Source organism: Diaphorina citri, unplaced genomic scaffold, assembly GCF_000475195.1.
Source record: "Diaphorina citri unplaced genomic scaffold, Diaci psyllid genome assembly version 1.1 scaffold333, whole genome shotgun sequence".
NCBI classification, from domain to species: Eukaryota; Metazoa; Arthropoda; class Insecta; order Hemiptera; family Psyllidae; genus Diaphorina; species Diaphorina citri.
This window is the reverse complement of record NW_007377768.1, coordinates 150402-171123: the sequence shown is the minus strand read 5'-3', so window position 1 is coordinate 171123 and position 20722 is coordinate 150402. Positions and strand designations below refer to the sequence as shown.

Genomic DNA, 20722 nt, shown 5'->3' with positions numbered 1-20722 from the left:
AGATAAGAGAGTTAGAGTTATGGACATCGATTGAAAACCATGACAAATGTTTACATGTTACATGTATGAGACGCACGAGTGTGACATGTATCGTTTTCTCAGTTTGCGACTACGTTCTCGAACAATTATGACTAAAAATTGTATTCACATCGATAAAAAGGGATAAAATTCCGCCTAAATGGGATGGAGACATCCCTGCATGACATGGAACCACCTCCCTTATAGTATTCGACAGGGGGTAACAGTTCTTCTTGGGTGTAAATACAGAGCAATAAGTAACAGACAGAAGGAAGGGAAGAAGAGTCGGGTACAAGATGCTTACCCTTACGTGGTAAGGCACGTCGTCGTGCATTAAAATAACTGCACCTCTCAAGGCAAACGCATTTTTTGTACTCATCCCTGCTTTTATTTCGGTTCCGACAAGGTCACTGGTTTATGGCATGTATGAATATACCGGTGGTCAAGTCAGACTGCTTTCCTGAGAATTTCCGAGACTTCTTGCTCTTGGACTCTTCCGATCTAACTTACCCTCCTAAGACCACGAAAGAAAGATGTAGGTCGGTAATTGGAGAAATTGTAAAGGATTTTAGATTATTTTTTTATTATTATTATTAGGTCGTTTTTCCCAGTACTGAGTCCGTTCATATTTTTTCCGTCGATTTGGAAAAAAAACGGTCTGTCCCGGCGGAACATTTTATTTTCCCAAAAATACGGGATGTCCCGGGAAATGCGAGAAGGTTGGCAACCCTACTTATAGAACTGTCTATATCAGAGTGCAAAGTATCTTATAGAACAGCCCCTTGCTGAATCCTCTCTCCCACCCAAAGTCTCAATTAGCACACCCACAAATCATAATTATCACGCTTTCCGGAAATTATAATTAGTTCTTTACTGCTTCCATGCAAGCCGTAAAGTTTCGTGATTTTTTTATCAGAGGGATTTTCACGTCATGTCATCTTCAGGTGTTGGAAGACGTGCTAGCAGGGAGGTAGACAAAGAAATTGCTGACGGCTGAAGAGGGATCCTCAAGGTAAAAGGGACAGAGGGTTGCAAGGAGGAAGAAGTGATTGGCTATCGGTTCCATCACTCTCAACGGAGCAACGTCTCTAAAGGGGTGTCCAAACATAGTCGACCGGCCGTCGATCATCATCAATCGACGTTGAAAAGTATTCGCGTGCTAGCAGGGAGGTAGACAAAGAAATTGCTGACGGCTGAAGAGGGATCCTCAAGGTAAAAGGGACAGAGGGTTGCAAGGAGGAAGCAGTGATTGGCTATCGGTTCCACCACTCTCAACGGAGCAACGGTCTCTAAAGGGGTGTCCAAACATAGTCGACCGGCCGTCGATCAACATCAATCGACGTTGATCGAAAGTATTTGAATACGTGTAGACACACCTCCGCCGTTAAGGATTGAATCCGGTTGAAATTTTTACCAGAAGGTTTGGGGTTGGTAACGAGAATCTTCTCAGATCGTGTGAGAAAAGTCCGTGAGTACTGAACACGTGAACTTTTTACCTAACCCATAAAGTTGCTTCCCCCTTCATCTTCCCTCGGCTGAGTTGAATTGATAACAAAAAAGTGCAACCTCTCTGAATAATTGGAAATTATATCGTAGATTATTGTGCAGTAATTTCCTTCGTGCAAAATCATAAATTTCAGCAAGTTTCAGTTCCTTAATTGGAAATTATATCGTAGATTATTGTGCAGTAATTTCCTTCGTGCAAAATCATAAATTTCAGCAAGTTTCAGTTCCTTTTTTTTTCATTCCGCTCCTAATCTGATTTACATCCATAATGGGAGTTTGTGCTTTGAGCTTTGTGAAATGAATGTGTTCAGGGTGGCAACGAACGTTTTTGACAAAGCTGCAATTCACTTAGGTCACCAAAAGTGCACTGAATAAAAATCCATGATGTGGAATGTTATATTTTTCAACCAACATATTATAAGGTGTACCTTAAATTTAATACCTTAGGTATTAAATTTAAGTTTTCGTTTCGTTTTTTCATTTTTTTTTTTTTTTTTTAATCTGGAGGAAATAAATTTCACTGGGATTTTGACTGTCTCACCCTGATGGAGATGTTTTTTTGGCTGAGTTTTAAAACATCAGGTGTGCCCTAATTATTAATTAGATCTCGTCCCAGTCACTATTGTGTCCACTCAAAGGTCCCAGTCACTGTGCAAGAACGGTGATACCTATTTATAATGTGTAGAAAACTTGAAATTATTATTTAACGCTAGAAAAAGAAGTTAGTTTAGCTAATTTTTACATCTCCTCTTGGGTCTTTCACATAGGTAAAGGAGAATTTTTTTTGGTGCGTTCTCACTAAACTAGTCTAGGCTTCTTAGAGTTTTTAGCATACGCAATTCTGATTTAGATATTTCTCAAACAAAGTAGACAACGTTAGATTCAACCGACCAAAACACACTGTATAAAAAATTGCAAACTGTGACATCCCTACAGTGCTTCCCTTCCTCTACTCCCCCCGTTGCTAGCTCCCTCCCCATCGCTCCCTCCCATGTTTTTCGCAACGATGATGTGTAATGGACAGAGGGAAGCTGTTGTAATAGTCGAGACAAAAATAATGCTTGTCACTCTTCCTTTTCAGTTTTATCTGTCACACCTCGAGAGACTAACACGGTCCCGTTTTGAGGAGGGATTTTGCCTGTCTCACCCTGATGGAGATGTTTTTTGGCTGAGTTTTAAAACATCAGGTGTGCCCTAATTATTAATTAGATCTCGTTCCAGTCACTATTGTGTCCACACAAAGGTCCCAGTCACTGTGCAAGAACGGTAATACTTATTTATAATGTGTAGAAAACTTGAAATTATTATTTAACGCTAGACAAAAGAAGTTAGTTTAGCTAATTTTCACATCTCCTCTTGGGTCTTTCATCACATAGGTAAAGGAGAATTTTTTCGGTGTGTTCTCACTAAACTAGTCTTGGCTTCTTAGAGTTTTTAGCATCCGCAATTTTGATTTAGATATTTCTCAAACAAAGTAGACAACGTTAGATTCAACCAACCAAAACACACTGTATAAAAAATTGCAAACTGTGACATCCCCACAATACTTCCCTTCCTCTACTCCCCCTGTTGCTAGCTCTCTCCCCATCGCTCCCTTTTCGCAGCGATGATGTGTAATGGACAAAGGGAAGCTGTTGTAATAGTCGAGACAAAAATAATTGCTTGTCACTCTTCCTTTTCAGTTTTATCTGTCACACCTCGAGAGACTAACACGGTCCCGTTTTGAGGAGGCGGAGGTAGGGAGGGTGGGCTTTGAGGGAACAGTCAGGGCTGTTTTCAGGGAGGGTAGGGAGGTTCATTCGGGATTAAATGCTCTCATTCCCGGGCTCGATGATGAGGGGTCCGAGTTCAATTCCTATGAACAGCCCTGACAGCAGTAGTAAATTGAAATCAGTCATAAATGTTAACAGGGGAAGGGAAGGTGCTATGGGACCCCAGAGAGAAAATGGGCCAGATGGGGATAATTACCGTAAATTGAAATCAGTCATAAATGTTAACAGGGGAAGGGAAGGTGCTATGGGACCCCAGAGAGAAAATGGGCCAGATGGGGATAATTATATAAAATCTGGCGCTTTGTACATGTCAGAAAATTGTTGGGATTGGTTGAAAATGAACAATGCTTTTTTCTCTCTCCATCTATTGTCTACCTGGAGCTAAAATGTACTGAAACCTATTATGAGGTAAATTAAACATCGCTTATTGTACTTTTTTTTTACCATTTCCATTTCGAGTTAATGGTCAATTTTTTCCCAAGTTTCACACATCAGGGGTCGTATAGTATGATTCTGAAATTTCCAAATCCAAATAACTTTGCTGTTGAAGATCTGTACAGTTTCCATTCTGCTTTGCTCTTTTCTGATACCAATCTTCCACTTTACGATGGACTTTTCACCGCGTCTGGAGGCAAGGAAAAGGGGTCGTTTAACGTGACTTGGGTCAGAAAATAATAAAACAGTCTCCCACGCTCTTTCCTCTCAATGGTACCGTACCCACTTCTGTATTCTAATACCTCAAAGCTCCCTTACTACCCTCAAAAAACTCACCCCCTTTTTCTACCCTAAAAAACCCTACCCTGACCGTGCACGTTATCTCAAACTTTCCCCATTGTTCTACAGTTCTACACACTATAAAGAGTATAAAGAGAGTGCTTTTTCATACCCTCTTTTTTTTCCTCTCTCCATTTACACAAAAATGCTGCTTTTGAGATAAAATGGCGAAATTTTCAGTCCCAAATAAAGTGGTGAAATAATTGCCAACCTAGAATCCAGGTGGATTGTGTTGAAATGAAAATTGCTGCAAGCACTAATGGATAAAGCGTCCACACACTCATGACAAAAATGATAGAAAAGTAATAGAAAAAAACTCATTGTTTTTCTTTCAACTCTAAAAATAATATTTTTATTTTTGTGGAATTGAAAAGAATAGGAGACTACACAGGAGCGATAAAGTAATAACTAAAAATAATAACAACGGATGATGTCCTCAATGTTTGCAGGACAAATGATCAATTTCAATTTATCATTATCATTGCACACACGTACCTAATAGGAGATGGTATGACATAGATAGTTATACAACATAAATAGTTATATGTATGACATAGATAGTTATACATTATGTGGAAATAGAAGAGTGGGAAGACGGGGAATAAAAATACTGAACAAGAGAAAAATTAATCTGTCAGAACAAGAGAGGTAACATCACGAACTACATAACTTCATTGTACCAATCAATAATGCGAATAGGGGGAGGTGCCCCAATAACGGACCCAGGTTGATTTGGGTTCACTAAAAACGACGGATAATAATGGGTTTCAGAGGTTTTAAATAGAGGGATTTCATTTACTGGTAATCCTATACAAGTCAGTATTATGAACTAACAATAATAATTTTATTAACTACCTATACCTATATTGTTGGTCAAATATGACTACTTCCAAAACGTACCTACTTATAATCATCATTATCACTTCATCAGTAGGTATACTCCAACATTTCTGGCAATAATGGGTTTCAGAGGTTTTAAATAGAGGGATTTCATTTACTGGTAATCCTATACAAGTCAGTATTATGAACTAACAATAATAATTATTATTTTTATTTACACACTCTAATAAATACCTACCTACATAATATTGTTGGTCAAAATAATATGACTACTTCCAAAACGTACCTACCTATAATCATCATTATCACTTCATCAGTATACTCTAACATTTCTGGTAGAATATCAATCAATTTGATAAGCGCACTAAAAAGACATCAACGTCTAACGTCTAGCAACAGTTGAGAGGACGCATTTTCCAAAAGGTTCCCCACTTTGGTCCTCTTTCCCTGACGTTGTACAACCATGACTGTATTCGTTCCTTTTTTCTCCTTTTTTTCTGCTGCAGTATTTTTACAAACTTTATTCTGCTCTTTCGTTTTTTCTCTACGCCTTTCTCAATCCTACTCTTGTCTGTGTGTATTTCAGTAGAAACAAATTGTATTTAACGTCATTCGTACGAACGTTTTTTTTTTTTCTCTTTGTATAGATACTTAGGTTATATTTTTCTCTACTTAGTGCTATGTTTCCTATAATCTCTGCCATTTATACAATTTTTTTGCAGAGCCCCTTTTAAATCTTTCCGTTCCAATCTTCACAGTTGAAATGTAACTGATGCTATGCTATTTTCTGCTGATGGACAAAAAGAGCTCAATCTATTGCAAGAGCAAGATCCTCCTCATACATCCCCATCAGCTTTCCCTTATGATTTCCTAAAGAAGTACAACTTTAGCAAGGGTATCGTATGACTAAAACCAGGGGTTAAAACGAGTATGTATGTTGTTAGAAAATTTACGACCCCGGTATTACATTAGTATTAAAACCAAAGTAATATACTCGTGTGAAATACCTCTATATGTCCAGGATACACTCTGCATACAGATAGTTTATGTGTGTAAAAAAAAAAGATCTAAAATTTTCCAAGTGCTATAATGCATAAATATGTATGTACTACGGGGAAGTCATGTTATGAGAGATGAGATGCTCGGAGGAAGGGAAAGGAATGGTGAGGAGAGGTAGAGGAAGCAGTTGGAAAGGTAAAGGAAAGAAGGAAAAGGACAAGGAAGAGGTAAAGGACAAAGGAGAGGCAAGGACTAAAATTTTCCAAGTGCTATAATGCATAAATATGTATGTACTACGGGGAAGTCATGTTATGAGAGATGAGATGCTCGGAGGAAGGGAGGTAGAAGAAGCAGTTGGAAAGGTAAAGGAAAGAAGGAAAAAGACAAGGAAGAGGTAAAGGACAAAGGAGAGGCAAGGGTTTCTCTCTCCATCTATTGTCTACCTGGAGCTAAAATGTACTGAAACCTATTATGAGGTAAATAAACATCGCTTATTGTACTTTTTTTTACCATTTCCATTTCGAGTTAATGGTCAATTTTTTCCCAAGTTACACTTTCTCTCTCCATCTATTGTCTACCTGGAGCTAAAATGTACTGAAACCTATTATGAGGTAAATAAACATCGCTTATTGTACTTTTTTTACCATTTCCATTTCGAGTTAATGGTCAATTTTTTCCCAAGTTACACACATCAGAGGTCGTATTGTCTGATTCTGAAATTTCCAAATCCAAATTACTTTGCTGTTGAAGATCTGTACAGTTTCCATTCTGCTTTGCTCTTTTCTGATACCAATCTTCCACTTTACGATGGGTTTTTCACCGCGTCTATTTCTGCTGATGGACAAAAAGAGCTCAATCTATTGCAAGAGCAAGATCCTCCTCATACATCCCCATCAGCTTTCCCTTATGATTTCCTGAAGAAGTACTACTTTAGCAAGGGTATCGAATGACTAAAACCAGGGGTAAAAACGAGTATGTATGTCGTTAGAAAATTTACGACCCCGGTATTACATTAGTATTAAAACCCAAGTAATATACTCGTGTGAAATACCTCTATATGTCCAGGATACACTCTGCATACAGATAGTTTATGTGTGTTTGCCAACCTAGAATCCAGGTGGATTGTGTTGAAATGAAAATGGCTGCAAGCACTAATGGATAAAGCGTCCACACACTCATGACAAAACTGATAGAAAAATAATAGAAAAAAACTCATTGTTTTTCTTTCAACTCTAAAAATAATATTTTTATTTTTGCGGAATTGAAAAGAATAGGAGACTACACAGGAGCGATAAAGTAATAACTAAAAATAATAACAACGGATGATGTTCTCAATGTTTGCGGGACAAATGATCAATTTCAATTTATCATTATCATCACACACACGTACCTAATAGGAGTTGGTATGACATAGATAGTTATACAACATAAATAGTTATATGTATGACATAGATAGTTATACATTATGTGGAAATAGAAGAGGGGAAGACGGGGAATAAAAATACTGAACAAGAGAAAAATTAATCTGTTCCAGATCGGTGCAGAATACCAATCGAAATAAAATGGGGTTAGAGAATGTTAGAGAATGTCTCAGGTAACTTCACCCTGGAATTAAATTATTTTAGTAATCCTCTCAGAAATAGATGCAGCGTTGTATTGATTAAAGGGACTTTTGGAGGAAGCCTCAGTAAATCCCCTAACAACATTTTTGGTACAGTATGTAATTGTTGGCGTTAAGATACGAATATATTTTAAGGCCAACAATTATCCAACCACTAGAGGTATTTGACTTGGACTATTATAATTTTATTATCCAACCATTGTGTCCCAACCTAGGGTTGGGACATCGAGACGAAAACATCGATGTTCGATACATCGATGTTTTTAAACTTCGATGTATCGAGTATCCGATGTATCGTAATCAAAAACATCGATGTTGACATCGATGTTTTTGTTTCGATGTATCGATGTTTTCAAAACATCGATGTCGATGTCCCAACCCTACATTCATGTTTGTTGGGGTCAACTGTGCCGGGAGGAGCGCGAACGTCAAGAGTTCGAAGCCCCGCCCACTCGACCTATATTAACTATGAACACGAAATAGATTTTCCTATAGATATTTTCAGCCTAACTCGAAACAAGCCACCCTGTCGGAGAAAAGAACAGGAATAAATTACCGGTTAGAAGGAAAGCACATGTAGGTACTCCTAGCCATTAGGTACAAAGCTGGAGTCATTTGAAAATGAACTGCAATAGTGGAGAAGGCCACAGCACGTAGGGTACTTTGGAGTATTCAATTTGAGATAATGGAAGTCCAAATGCTGATGTTTCCTTTAATGTGCCAGCTCACTCTCATTATTCTGAAGCACCGTCTACACGATATAATGGGAAATAGGCGAAAGGTACCTAATACTTTTGTTTCAAGCTTTTGTAGACGTATAAAATATGTATTGTCTGTCTGTACTCAAGAGGCTTCAATAAACACTGATGTCTGCACAAAGAGATTCTGAGTGCCTACTGCTAAAAAAAACGTGCAACCTATATTGAACCATCATAAATAGATTTTTTATCTGCTTGCCATAATACTGAATGCACAAAATTATAGTTTAATAAAACTCATTACAAACAAACCGAAATACTGTATATATCGAGTAATCGAGCTGGTTCTATTCTTAGAATACCCAATAGAAAATTGGAAAATTCTGAAAATCCAATTTGTTTGACCTCCATAATTACTTTAATTCGATATTAATTCAGTGAACAAATGCTTGAAATTCATGGAAACAGCTATGAACTTCACCAAAGCTTTCCACCCATGTTATCCTTTGATTTCTATCCAATATGATAGAACAAGGAATGTTATCCTTGTCTGCCACATCACACCATTAGGTTATGTGCTTCCAGTGATTATTAAACCCACGTACATTATTGAATGATGCGAACTTTGGGAAAAATTCCTTTGAAGCCAAAGTATCTCTCTCACTCTATCTCTCTCTTCCTTCTCAAAGGTGAGTATATGATATTTTTTTCTTCCCTACCATTACTATTCACATGTACCAAGGTATATGTATAGGTACCAGGTGGTATGGGACTTACGGGGTGGGTAAAAAAAAACTATCCTGGAAAAAAAGGTGCCGGGGTGGCGAGGGTGGGGTCTTATACTGGGTGTTTCAGGGTGACTACTTGACAGACAGACCTCATTAAAAAGGAAATAAAGTTGCCATGGATTGATTTTAGGGACTTTTTGAAAATCGGACAAACTTTTTTCTTCTGCGGAGGAACAAAAAATGGTTAAGCTGAAACTTTGTTAGTTCAGTTATTGAATCGTTCCTCGGAACGGATGGCGTTCTCCTATCCTGGTCTTCCTTGAATATCCCTCGCCACACAGTATAATATGTTCGAGGTTCTACCTCTTTTTTATTATTCCATATTTATTTATAAATATTATTCTATATTTATTTACTTTATGTTTTATTCTGGGCACCTTGTCCCTAGTGAATCCCATGTTCAAATAAATAGAGAGAAAATATTGTTCTTCTTTTGAGCTTATTTTATGTTTCAAAGACTATTGTCTTTTGCAGTAGGAAATACATGAGGGAGGAAAACAGGTCAATTCGATACCTATGCAATTGGTGAAAGCACACGGTAGGGACTCCATTATTTTGTTATGTGGGAGGGCAAAAAAGGTTGAAAAAGAAAGAAAAAATAATTAAAAGAAATGAAAAACTAAAACAAATACCCATTTCAAACGTTACGTTTAAAACTTTAAAATCTTCACTATTTTTTTTTTTTTTTACTCGTAGTTAAGAAACCTAGGTACATATAATGTGTAAAGCAAAGTATTTGGATGAAACATTTAAAACTTTTCAAGTAATTTTCATGATTTTATCCGACTTACTAAGGTAGGTGGTACCCTGGTACCTTAGGTATGTTGAAGAAAATAAAAATTAAAAGAAATACCTAAGCAAAATTTATTTGAAAGACAGATTTGAATCTAAGCCCAAACAAAAGATCTTCTGATAAAAACAAAATTGAATTTGAAATCGAAAGAAAGAACTGTTATGTTTCAGATGTATTTACGAGATCTTATTACAGAGGGGGGACTGTTAGACTGAGAATATTACAAGAAAAGGAAGTTAAGAAGAAGAAGGAGCGGGAAAGGGGAAAGAAGGAACGAACGAACGAGAAAAAAGGAAGAAGAAGGAGAGCTTGGGGAGGGGGAGATAGAGAGAGAGAAACGGAGAGAGAGCGAGAGAGAGGGAGAGAGAGATAGAAGGAGCTAGAGAGGAAGAGAGATAGAGAGAGGGAGAGAGAGGGAGGGAGAGATAGAGGGAGCTAGAGAGAGAGAAAGAAAGAGAGAGGGAGGGAGAGGGAGAAAGGAAGTAAAAAGGCACTCGGTATTTTATTTTTGAAAAAAAAGAAAGAAAAAAATTGGCACCAAGTCCAATAAGTGTCAATAAAGTTATTCGTTAAAGGAAATTTGTCAGAATCTTTTTTTTTTTTCTCCTCCTCCTCCTTCTTCTTCTTCTTCTTCGAGTGGGCTTGTTTTGTACGGAATTGAGCTGACCTTGGGGGTACAGGGATTATCAAAGATCTAGGAATTCTAAGATGAGAATAAAGTTTTGAACAAGAGAGTTTGAATCACGGAAAACGCTGTTTTACTTTTTTAAGAAAAACACAAAGAAGAGGAATAAGAAGGAGAAGAAGGAAAAACAGGAGAAGGAGAAAAAGAGGAAGAAGAAAAAGAAGAAGAAGGGAAAGAAGAAGAAGAAGGGAAAGAAGACAATAGCATTCTATCTATGTTTATAGATAACCTGACCTTGGGGGTACAGGGATTATCAAAGATCTAGGAATTCTAAGATGAGAATAAAGTTCTGAACAAGAGAGTTTGAATCACGGAAAACGCTGTTTTATTGTGCGAAAAGTAGCTGTTTTAAGAAATACACAAAGAAGAGGAATAAGAAGAAGGAGAAGAAAAAGAAGGAAAAACAGAGAAAGGAGAAAAAGAAGAAGGGAAAGAAGAAAATAGCATTCTATCTTATGTTTATAGATACGGAAAAAGAACAACAAGAGACCAATCATGGTGAAAATGCGCACTAAAAAGACATCAACGTCTAACGTCTAGCAACAGTTGAGAGGACGCATTTTCCAAAAGGTTCCCCACTTTGGTCCTCTTTCCCCGACGTTGTACAACCATGACTATATTCGTTCCTTTTTTCTCTCCTGCCTTTTTTAAATCAACATTTTTTTTTCCTTCGCCAGTTAATGTTATCGCCATTACAGAGGAGAAGACAATGATTATTATTTCTCTGTACACTCCCGGGACACGAAATAATGTTTGTACAAAACCGGGGATTTAAAAAATAGATAACACATCGTAACTATGGGACAGGACGGGACAGAAGGGGCAGGACGGGACGGGAAGAGATAGGGGATTTCTCTGTACACTCCCGGGACACGAAATAATGTTTGTACAAAACCGGGGATTTAAAAAATAGATAACACATCGTAACAATGGGACAGGACGGGACAGAAGGGGCAGGACGGGACGGGAAGAGATAGGGGAAGAACCCTTTTTCCAGTCCATTACGGGAACGCGTTTTGCATAGCATTAAAGTTACTCTGCTCCTGTGATGATGCTGTATTACATTTCGTTTGTGACTCTGGTGTTCCATTCGGTGTTTTTAGTTTGCAATATTTTCCCATTTTTTACCGACTACCGCTTACCCTCTCCTGTAATAGCTTGGGAGAAATATCCCCGGGTGAAGGTAACTCACAGGTTAAAATATTACCATTCTTTGCCAATCGCTTAATCCACTCAATTCCTATGTCTATAAATAGTATAAATAATTACAGCCCATTAAAATTTCATTATTTAATTTAAACCCGGCAAAGAATATTAACTTTACTAAAGGCTACCTAGACCACAATGAGTTCCAAATCCATTAAAATTTCATTATTTAATTTAAACCCGGCAAAGAATATTAACTTTACTAAAAGCTACCTAGACCACAATGAGTTCCAAACTCTCTGCCAATACATTTTCCTCTGGTTTGGCAGGCACAAAAATTTCCTCGATCACCATCATGCGACTGAAAATTATTTTAGAATAAATTATTGGTGCTCTCTCCCTCCCTCTTCCCTTACCTATCTTCCTCCCTTTCTCATCTCTCTCTCCCTTTCTCTCTCTCTTTTTCTCTCTCTCTCTCTCTTTCTCTCTCTCTTCATCCCTTTCACTAATCTCTTCTGCAATAGCAAAAGTTGAGTGCGAAGGGCATCCACTCGTAAAATTTGTAGCCAAAACCAAATGTCAGCCCAAAGCAATCACCCTAGCTAGGGGCTGATTGAGAGGCTAACGCAAAACGCCGACCCCGTCTGTACACGGGGAAAGGCGAAGAAAAAGATTATTATAATACGCGTACACTTACGTCGTATGCTAAACAAACTCTGGCACACAGCTATCAGAATGAAACAACCATGAAGCTGATGCAGTCTAGATTGCCATTCTAGGGACCTCTGTACAGGGCCCATGGCATACAAATCGCCCTGGCTGGGGCATTCTAGGGCATTATCATCGGAGTAACGGTTAGCTGTATTCGAACCTCATTTTGTCCGTTTTTACCGCTTTTTGGCGGTTTTCGGCTCTACTGACTGAACGGTTAGATATAGAAAAAGTTATCACAGGAGACCTCCCAAAATCATAATTGAGAAACACAGTTAAGGACAATTGCCAACCTAGAATCCAGGTGGATTGTGTTGAAATGAAAATGGCTGCAAGCACTAATGGATAAAGCGTCCACACACTCATGACAAAAATGATAGGTAGAAAAATAATAGAAAAAAAACTCATTGTTTTTCTTTCAACTCTAAAAATAATATTTTTATTCTTGCGGAATTGGAAAGAATAGGAGACTACACAGGAGCGATAAAGTAATAACTAAAAATAATAACAACGGATGATGTCCTCAATGTTTGCGGGAAAATGATCATTTTCAATTTATCATTATCATCACACACACGTACCTAATAGGAGTTGGTATGACATGGATAGTTATACAACATAAATAGTTATATGTATGACATAGATAGTTATACATCATGTGGAAATAGAAGAGGGGAAGACGGGGAATAAAAATACGGAACAAGAGAAAAATTAATCTGTTCCAGATCGGTGCAGAATACCAATCGAAATAAAATGGGGTTAAATGGTAGAGAATGTCTCAGGTAACTTCACCCTGGAATTAAATTATTTTAGTAATCCTCTCAGAAATTGATGCAGCGTTGTATTGATTAAAGGGACTTGGAGGAAACCTCAGTAAATCCCCTAACAACATTTTTGGTACAGTATGTAATTGTTGGCGTTAAGATACGAGTATATTTTAAGGCCAACAATTATCCAACTTTGCGATTATGTTCGCGGATTTGGCAATTATGTTCGCGGATTCGCGTCCCGAATCGACATTTTGGATATTTGGCAAGCCTACGTATGACAGATCACACATCTCTCAAAAGCCCACTCCGAGCTGATGCTTAAGTATAGGGGCAACTGCCCTAAAAAATGGGTTAAGCTTATACGAATCTATACCTGTCATCACCTTTTGGTTAACAGTCCGTATATTATGTGTTTTCCCTACCATACATCTCTCAAAAGCCCACTCCGAGCTGATGCTTAAGTATAGGGGCAACTGCCCTAAAAAATGGGTTAAGCTTATACGAATCTATACCTATCATCACCTTTTGGTTAACAGTCCGTATATTATGTCTTTTCCCTACCATGTAGTCCTTCTAACAACGGTCTTGTGAACGCGACTTTTTCTAAAACCAGAGCAGTTTGGTTTTCCGTTTCCCAGGTAATTGCTTTTGGCCATTTAAAAATTGATTCTCTCTTCTTTGTGTTCTTTTTAACTGAGGCTCCTTTATTTTCTACATTCTGGTAATTGGTTGTTTTGAGATGGTTTTTCCAGTAAAAATTTATGTGTCCCTGTAAATTTTATTGTCTTTTTACTTCGTTTGTTTATTCATTACCCTGTTTTGTGTTCTTTTTAACTGAGGCTCCTTTATTTTCTACATTCTGGTAATTGGTTGTTTTGAGATGGTTTTTCCAGTAAAAATTTATGTCTCCCTGTAAATTTTATTGTCTTTTTACTTCGTTTGTTTATTCATTACCCTGCCTATTAGGAAATGAGAGTTAATTTACCCTCTTTGTTATTGTTAGGATAGACCAGTAGGTACCATAACTGTTTACGTGTACTTGTAACAGTTCTCACTTATTACTTGTAATCCTGTAATTAATGGTGTTTTGTCATCTCCACTAACTTCGTTATTGTTTCAAACGAAACGTGGCGGCATTACCAGTGTAAAAAGATTGATGATGAATGAGAATTAATAGTAAAGGAGGCACTTATTAATGCTGTGATACTTAAAAAAGTAGTGAAAAGGCTCTGCTTCATCACAAATTATTCATGAGTAACGAAACGTGGCGGCATTACCAGTGTAAAAAGATTGATGATGAATGAGAATTAATAGTAAAGGAGGCACTTATTAATGCTGTGATACCTAAAAAAGTAGTGAATTTATCACAAATTATTTATCACAAATTATTCATGATAAGAAGTGATCTACTTACTTGAGTCTCTGAAAGTTGAATCCCTCTACTTCTTGTTCGTCCTCATCCACTGATTCAGCTCCTGTCTTATCTTGTACTGCGGCATCATCCGTAGCCTTGTATTCGGTACTCTTCATTTGTAACTCTACACCGTAACCTGACAGACGAACCTTCCGTGGTTGTCTCTCCTGAAAAAAAAAGATCATTTTTTTATTCTCTCTTGAAGATCTTATCATCCCAATAAGAGAGGGAATGAATGCAGGATAGCAGAAACTCAGTCTTTGATCAAACCGATGACCTAGGACTTACTCTCTTTCTCTCTCTCTCTCTCTTTCTTTCTCTCTCTCTTTCTTTCTCTCTCTCTTTCTTTCTCTCTCTCTTTCTCTCTCTCTCTCTCTCTTTCTCTCTCTTTCTCTCTCTTTCTTTCTCTTTCTCCTCTCTCTCCTCTCCTCTCCTCCTAAAACCTAAAATATCTCCCTTACAAGTCATCACTATACATACAGAACATATACCCTTAAAATTACCTAATGTAGGATGAAGACAAACTAAAGTACCAGAACTTTTAAAGACTAAGGGAAGTACGTAGGTTTCTCAGTAATCTCTGTGTACATGAAATACATTAGCTTATTGTGAATTCAAACCTGGAGCAGGAACATGTAATATTGCTAAGTAAGTACTCTTTAGTCGATGTAAAAAGCTAAATAGACAGCGCAGAGCTGAGACTTTGGATGCAATAAAGTGTACGGAGGGTAATTGAAGGCAGGACTGTTCCTGGTACCTACTCATACCTACTGCTTTCTACCTGCCTATTAGAAAGCCAACCAGGGGCGGACAGCGAAAGCTGCAAATGTGAAAAAAGAATTTCCCCATCATCCTCATGGTACATAATAAGAAATGTGCATTCTCTTTATTTCATCTCTTTAAAGGAAGATTCCATAACTTTTAAAAATTGCTGCCCATCAATTGGTTTCCAAGGCTTTCAAAAAGCCCAAAGAAAAAATATCACTCGATTTTCCTATTTTCAACCCCGAAACCTGAAAACAACGTACACCGAAATATGAAAAATTAAATGAAACTATGAAAATAATACACTCAAATAATCCAGTGATATGAAAAACATGTAGATAATAAAAATTCTCACCAAATAGCTATTAATTGTGTTTTCCAGAGAGTCCAGTGTACACAGTAGTGCATCACCTACGTCCAGTGCTACAGGACATTTGACACCCCGCTGTAGAGCTATCTGATTGTACATTTCTACCCGCGGGGAATCAGAATGCATTGCAAGAGACAGTTTGAGCAGGTTGAGCTGAGAATTGGACAGGATTCTGCTAGCCTCGCCTAGGGCACGCTCATATCGGTCTTTGTCTGTGCCTGAAATCAAGAAAAAATTGAGGATAAGTGACAAAGACTTTGATATTAGAGAAAAGGAAGGGCTGTCTCATATTGGAATGTTAAACATTGCTAGTATTTTTATACACTTTTAAGAACACTAATTTTATTGGCTTTTCTTACTCTTTTTAATGGGTTTAATGAAGGAACAGCAACTGCTAAGGTCTTATCATCCCAAAATCAAAGGGGGGAGTAAGACAGGAAAGGATAAAGTCTGCCCTGGGTGGGCATTGAAAACACCCTTTTTTTTATAGACTGAAGTGCACAACTTGAGTAAATTTGTGGTAATTTTTCAGAAGTCATGTCCGTGGAAAAAAAAGCTCCTTTTTGTATTTAACCTAACCCTATAATAACACTAATCACTGCTCTAATTGTGAAAACTCCTTCTTGTGTTTAACCTAACCCTATAATAACATTAGTCACTGCTCGTTTGTGCCAGTTCCTTTGGTAGCAATATTCCACGGACGTGACTTCTGCACAAGTACCAAATTTGTAAATAACAATACCTGAATCTATAAGAGCTGGCTGTAAAGCATTGATGTAGTCAACATAGCGCCAAAACAAGCTTGGATCATCTTCAGCAAGATATTCACTGATTTCCAGTGCAATGGGTGTGAGATGCCATTTAGCATCAATGATTGTGCTCACAGATTTTGACTTTTTCTTGCACAAACCAATGTATGGCAACAAGAAACATATGAACACAAGGGAGGTTTTGTACTTCATGATTTGTAATGGTGAAATCTGAAACAAAAAAATAAATATGTTTATCTAAGCGGTAGATATCATTTTTTACTTATGGCTGCCACCTTTGTTCTCCATGCATTCTTGTAGTAAGAAAGGTAATTTAAAACGCAGAAAATACTTACAGTGGTAATTTATTATCGTTTTTGACACTACCGACGAGTGTTCAAACGAGGGAGATAAAAACTTTCCTTATCTCTGGTCTAGAACATCTTGTAAAGTGGTTGTCATAAAAGACTTCTTCACGGGAAAAGCTCTACAATTTTTTCCACACTCTCTTATCACAATGACATGGTGAATATTTGGAAGTTAATTTTAGTTGTCTGAATCAACAGAAACACACAAAACTGTGAAAAACACGGCGGAAAATCAAGGGAAAACTATTTTCCACGACTACAGGGCTACACAGTACACAACCATTTCCATTTTCCAAAAAAGTTTTTCAAATTTTACCACGTTACCGGTTTTGGCCATTTATGCTTGGTGCGCGTTAAAAGCCTGCGGGCATGCGCGTTAAACCGGTTTTCACGGGGCGAAAAAACACGCAATAGATCGCGGGAATATTTAAAAACTAAAATTCGGGCTTTTTAAAACTATTTTCCACGACTACAGGGCTACACAGTACACAACCATTTCCATTTTCCCAAGAAAAAAGTTTTTTAAATTTTACCACGTTACCGGTTTTGGCCATTTGTGCTCGGTGCGCGTTAAAAGCCTACGGGCATGCGCGTTAAGCCGCTTTTCACGGGGCGAAAAAACACGCAATGGATCGCGGGAATATTTAAAAACTAAAATTCGGGCTTTTTAAATTTTTCCAGTTTTTAGTTTTTTTTTTTTTTTAGTTTGTGGCTTTTTGGTGAACTTTTCAGGTGTTTAAGTAATGGTTACCCTGTATCTGTGGTGAATAGTGAAATCCTATCACCAGATTATGTAGGAAACAAATAAAATCTGACCTAAGGTGAAAGATCTCAGGCCCTTTCCTCCTGAGTTGTTCCTATCAAACAAAATGGGTAAATCAAAGAAAAAACAAAAGAAATATTCCAGCTCAAGTTCCAGTAGTAGTTCCTCAAGTTCTAGCTCTAGTGACAGTAGCAGCTCCTCTTCCGATGAGAGGTCCAAACACAGAAGACACAAGAAAAGAAAACACAGTCGTAAGAAGTCAAAACACTCAACACCATCTTCTAAAACTCCTGCGAGACCTATGTTAGATCACAAAGAAAAAACAAAAGAAATATTCCAGCTCAAGTTCCAGTAGTAGTTCCTCAAGTTCTAGCTCTAGTGACAGTAGCAGCTCCTCTTCTGATGAGAGGTCCAAACACAGGAGACACAAGAAAAGAAAACACAGTTGTAAGAAGTCAAAACACTCGACACCATCTTCTAAAACTCCTGCGAGACCTATGTTAGATCGTATAGGTCCTGTGTTACCACCTCATATTAAGAATAAGTCTGATGAATGCAGCAGTGAGATTGGACCAGGTACTTAAGTAAATAATTGATTTAGGTGGTTTTACCTAGATATCAGAAGGAAGTTCCACATTCTAGAATATCCTGAAAACTGTCTCTAAGATAAATACACTTGCTTCAGAAGTGGAAAAAAAAAAAAAAAAAAAAAAAAAAAAAAAAAAAAAAAAAAAAAAAAATGATAATAATAATAAACATCTCTAGGTATAGTTAAAAGATGAATTTTCTCAGTATTTTCATTGCTTTTTTTTTTTTTTTTTTAGTGATGGCACATTTGGACCTTCTCTTCCACCTAACCTATTGCCTGGCTGTATGGACAATGATGATGGCGGGGACATTGTGGGACCACTACCAGAAGGCATGAGTGGAGACTCGAGTGCCCACAGAGCACTAGAAATGAGAGCTCTAATACTCAAGCATGAAATGCAAAACAAAGTGAGTTTACCTGATAAATCCTGCGAGGGTCATTAAATCATCCTGCAAAACAGGCCCTGAATTCCTGATGGTCAGGGATTTTTCTGACAGTCAAATGCCAGCTTTGTGTGAGGACAACTGGGTATGACTTACAAACTTACATACTCTGAAAGAGAGATAATATTGGCTATGTAAAAGAGGCTCTCTTTACCTTTAGGTAATTCAAGACTTACCATCCTCTCTCCTCTCTCTCTCTCTCTCTCTCTCTCTCTCTCTCTCTCTCTCTCTCTCTCTCTCTCTCTTTCTTTCTCTCTCCCTTTCTCTTTTCTCTTTCTCTCTCTCTCCTCTCCTGTCCTCTCCTCTCCTCCTAAAACCTAAAATATTTCCCTTACAAGTCATCACTATACATACAGAATTACCTAATGTAGGATGAAGACATCCTCTGTAAACAAACTAAAGTACCAGAACTTATAAAGACTAAGGGAAGTACGTAGGTTTCTAAGTAATCTATGTGTACATGAAATACATTAGCTTATTGTGAATTCAAACCTGGAGCATGTAATTCTGCTAAGTAAGTACTCTTTAGTCGATGTAAAAAGCTAAATAGACAGCCCTGTGCTGAGACTTCTCTCTCTCTCTCTCTCTCTCTCTCTCTCTCTCTCTCTCTCTCTCTCTCTCTCTTTCTCTCTCTCTTTCTCTCTCCCTCTTTCTCTTTCTCTCTCTTTTTCTTTCTCTTTCTCTCTCTCTCTCTCTCCTCTCCTCCTAAAACCTAAAATATCTCCCTTACAAGTCATCACTATACATACAGAACATATACCCTTAAAATTACCTGATGTAGGATGAAGACATCCTCTGTAAACAAACTAAAGTACCAGAACTTATAAAGACTAAGGGAAGTAGGTAGGTTTCTAAGTAATCTATGTGTACATGAAATACATTAGCTTATTGTGAATTCAAACCTGGAGCATGTAATGTTGCTAAGTGAGTACTCTTTAGTCGATGTAAAAAGCTAAATAGACAGCGCAGAGCTGAGACTTTGGATGCAATAAAGTGTACGGAGGGTAATTGAAGGCAGGACTGTTCCTGGTACCTACTCATACCTACTGCTTTCTACCTGCCTATTAGAAAGCCAAACAGAGGCGGACACCAAAAACTGCAAATGAGAAGTGGAAAACCAAATTTCACAACATCCTGATGTTATTTAAGAGGGCAGTAACGCCCCACCCCGTCAAGTCAAGAAAGTTTGACAGCGTAAGAAATGTGTATTCTCTTTATTTCATCTCTTTAAAGGAAGATTCCATAACTTTTAAAAATTGCTGCCCAATTGGTTTCCAAGGCTTTCAAAAAGCCCAAAGAAAAAAATATCACTCGATTTTCCTATTTTCAACCCCGAAACCTGAAAACAACGCACACCGAAATATCAAAAATTAAATGAAACTATGAAAATAATTAAATTTTCATTCACTATTTTAATCAATGAAAATCCTTTCCTGGGGAAAATCCTTCCCACATTCAATCCGCCACGGATGTAGCACACCAGTGGATTTTAAACTTTCCAGATTTCCTTTGACGAGAACTTAGCACAACAATAATGGAGTTGAATGTAGACTGGGACGAACTAGTGGCGGGGGTAAAAGAGGGGAAAAGGGTGGGAGAAAAGGAGACCAAAGAAAGAAGAATGGAGGGATAGAGGAAGAAAGGAGGAGAATTAGAGTAGAAAGATAGGAGAAGGGAAAGAATAGGAGAGGAGAGAAGGGAGAGGTAGGGGAAGAAAGAGAGAAAATAGAGGGTGAAGGAAAGAAGGAAATAAGGGAAGTGGTGACGTACAGGAAAGGAGAGAAGGGCAAAGAAGGGAAAGAGTAGAAGAGGAGAGAAGGGAGTTGTAGAGGAAGAAAGGAGAGGAGAGAAGGGAGAGGTAGGGGAAGAAAGAGAGAAAATAGGGGGTGAAAGAAAGAAGGAAATAAGGGAAGTGGTGACGTACAGGAAAGGAGAGAAGGGCAAAGAAGGGAAAGAGTAGGAGAGGAGAGAAGGGAGTTGTAGAGGAAGAGAGGGGAAAACAGGGTGAGCAAGAATGGGAGGGAGGAAGAAAAAGAGGAAGGGATCGATGTAAGTGAAGAGCGGAAGAGGGGAGGGGGTTGGGTGGATGTGCGTGACTTGCTGGCAAGTGAAATCGTCTAGTTTTTAATTTGACAAGAAA

General features: G+C 37.9%; 3 protein-coding genes across 3 annotated transcripts in view; 2 read left to right on the top strand and 1 right to left on the bottom strand.

Moving 5' to 3' along the window:
• The window catches only part of LOC103507670 (UDP-glucose:glycoprotein glucosyltransferase 2-like), a 24501-nt gene extending 7411 nt beyond the window's left edge, over window positions 1–17090 (bottom strand). Inside the window, exons 1-5 of the mRNA XM_008472169.3 lie at window positions 16776–17090; window positions 16413–16650; window positions 15656–15888; window positions 14536–14702; window positions 12338–12459 (exon numbers count right to left, since the gene is read on the bottom strand). Coding sequence (XP_008470391.1) covers window positions 12338–12459; window positions 14536–14702; window positions 15656–15888; window positions 16413–16632 — 742 coding nt within the window. The 5' untranslated portion in view covers window positions 16633–16650; window positions 16776–17090. The remainder of the gene's footprint in view (window positions 1–12337; window positions 12460–14535; window positions 14703–15655; window positions 15889–16412; window positions 16651–16775) is intronic.
• A 384-nt stretch (window positions 17091–17474) lies between these two features.
• On the top strand, window positions 17475–18134 carry LOC103507668 (ADP-ribosylation factor-like protein 6-interacting protein 4). The gene is made up of 2 exons (XM_017443430.2): window positions 17475–17685; window positions 17882–18134. The coding sequence occupies exons 1-2, from the start codon at window positions 17657–17659 to the stop codon at window positions 18132–18134; spliced, it is 282 nt and encodes a 93-aa protein (XP_017298919.1). The 5' UTR covers window positions 17475–17656.
• Window positions 18135–18423: 289 nt separating this feature from the next.
• The window catches only part of LOC103507667 (transmembrane and TPR repeat-containing protein 1-like), a 133738-nt gene continuing 131439 nt past the window's right edge, over window positions 18424–20722 (top strand). Inside the window, exon 1 of the mRNA XM_026822482.1 lies at window positions 18424–18536. Coding sequence (XP_026678283.1) covers window positions 18424–18536 — 113 coding nt within the window. The remainder of the gene's footprint in view (window positions 18537–20722) is intronic.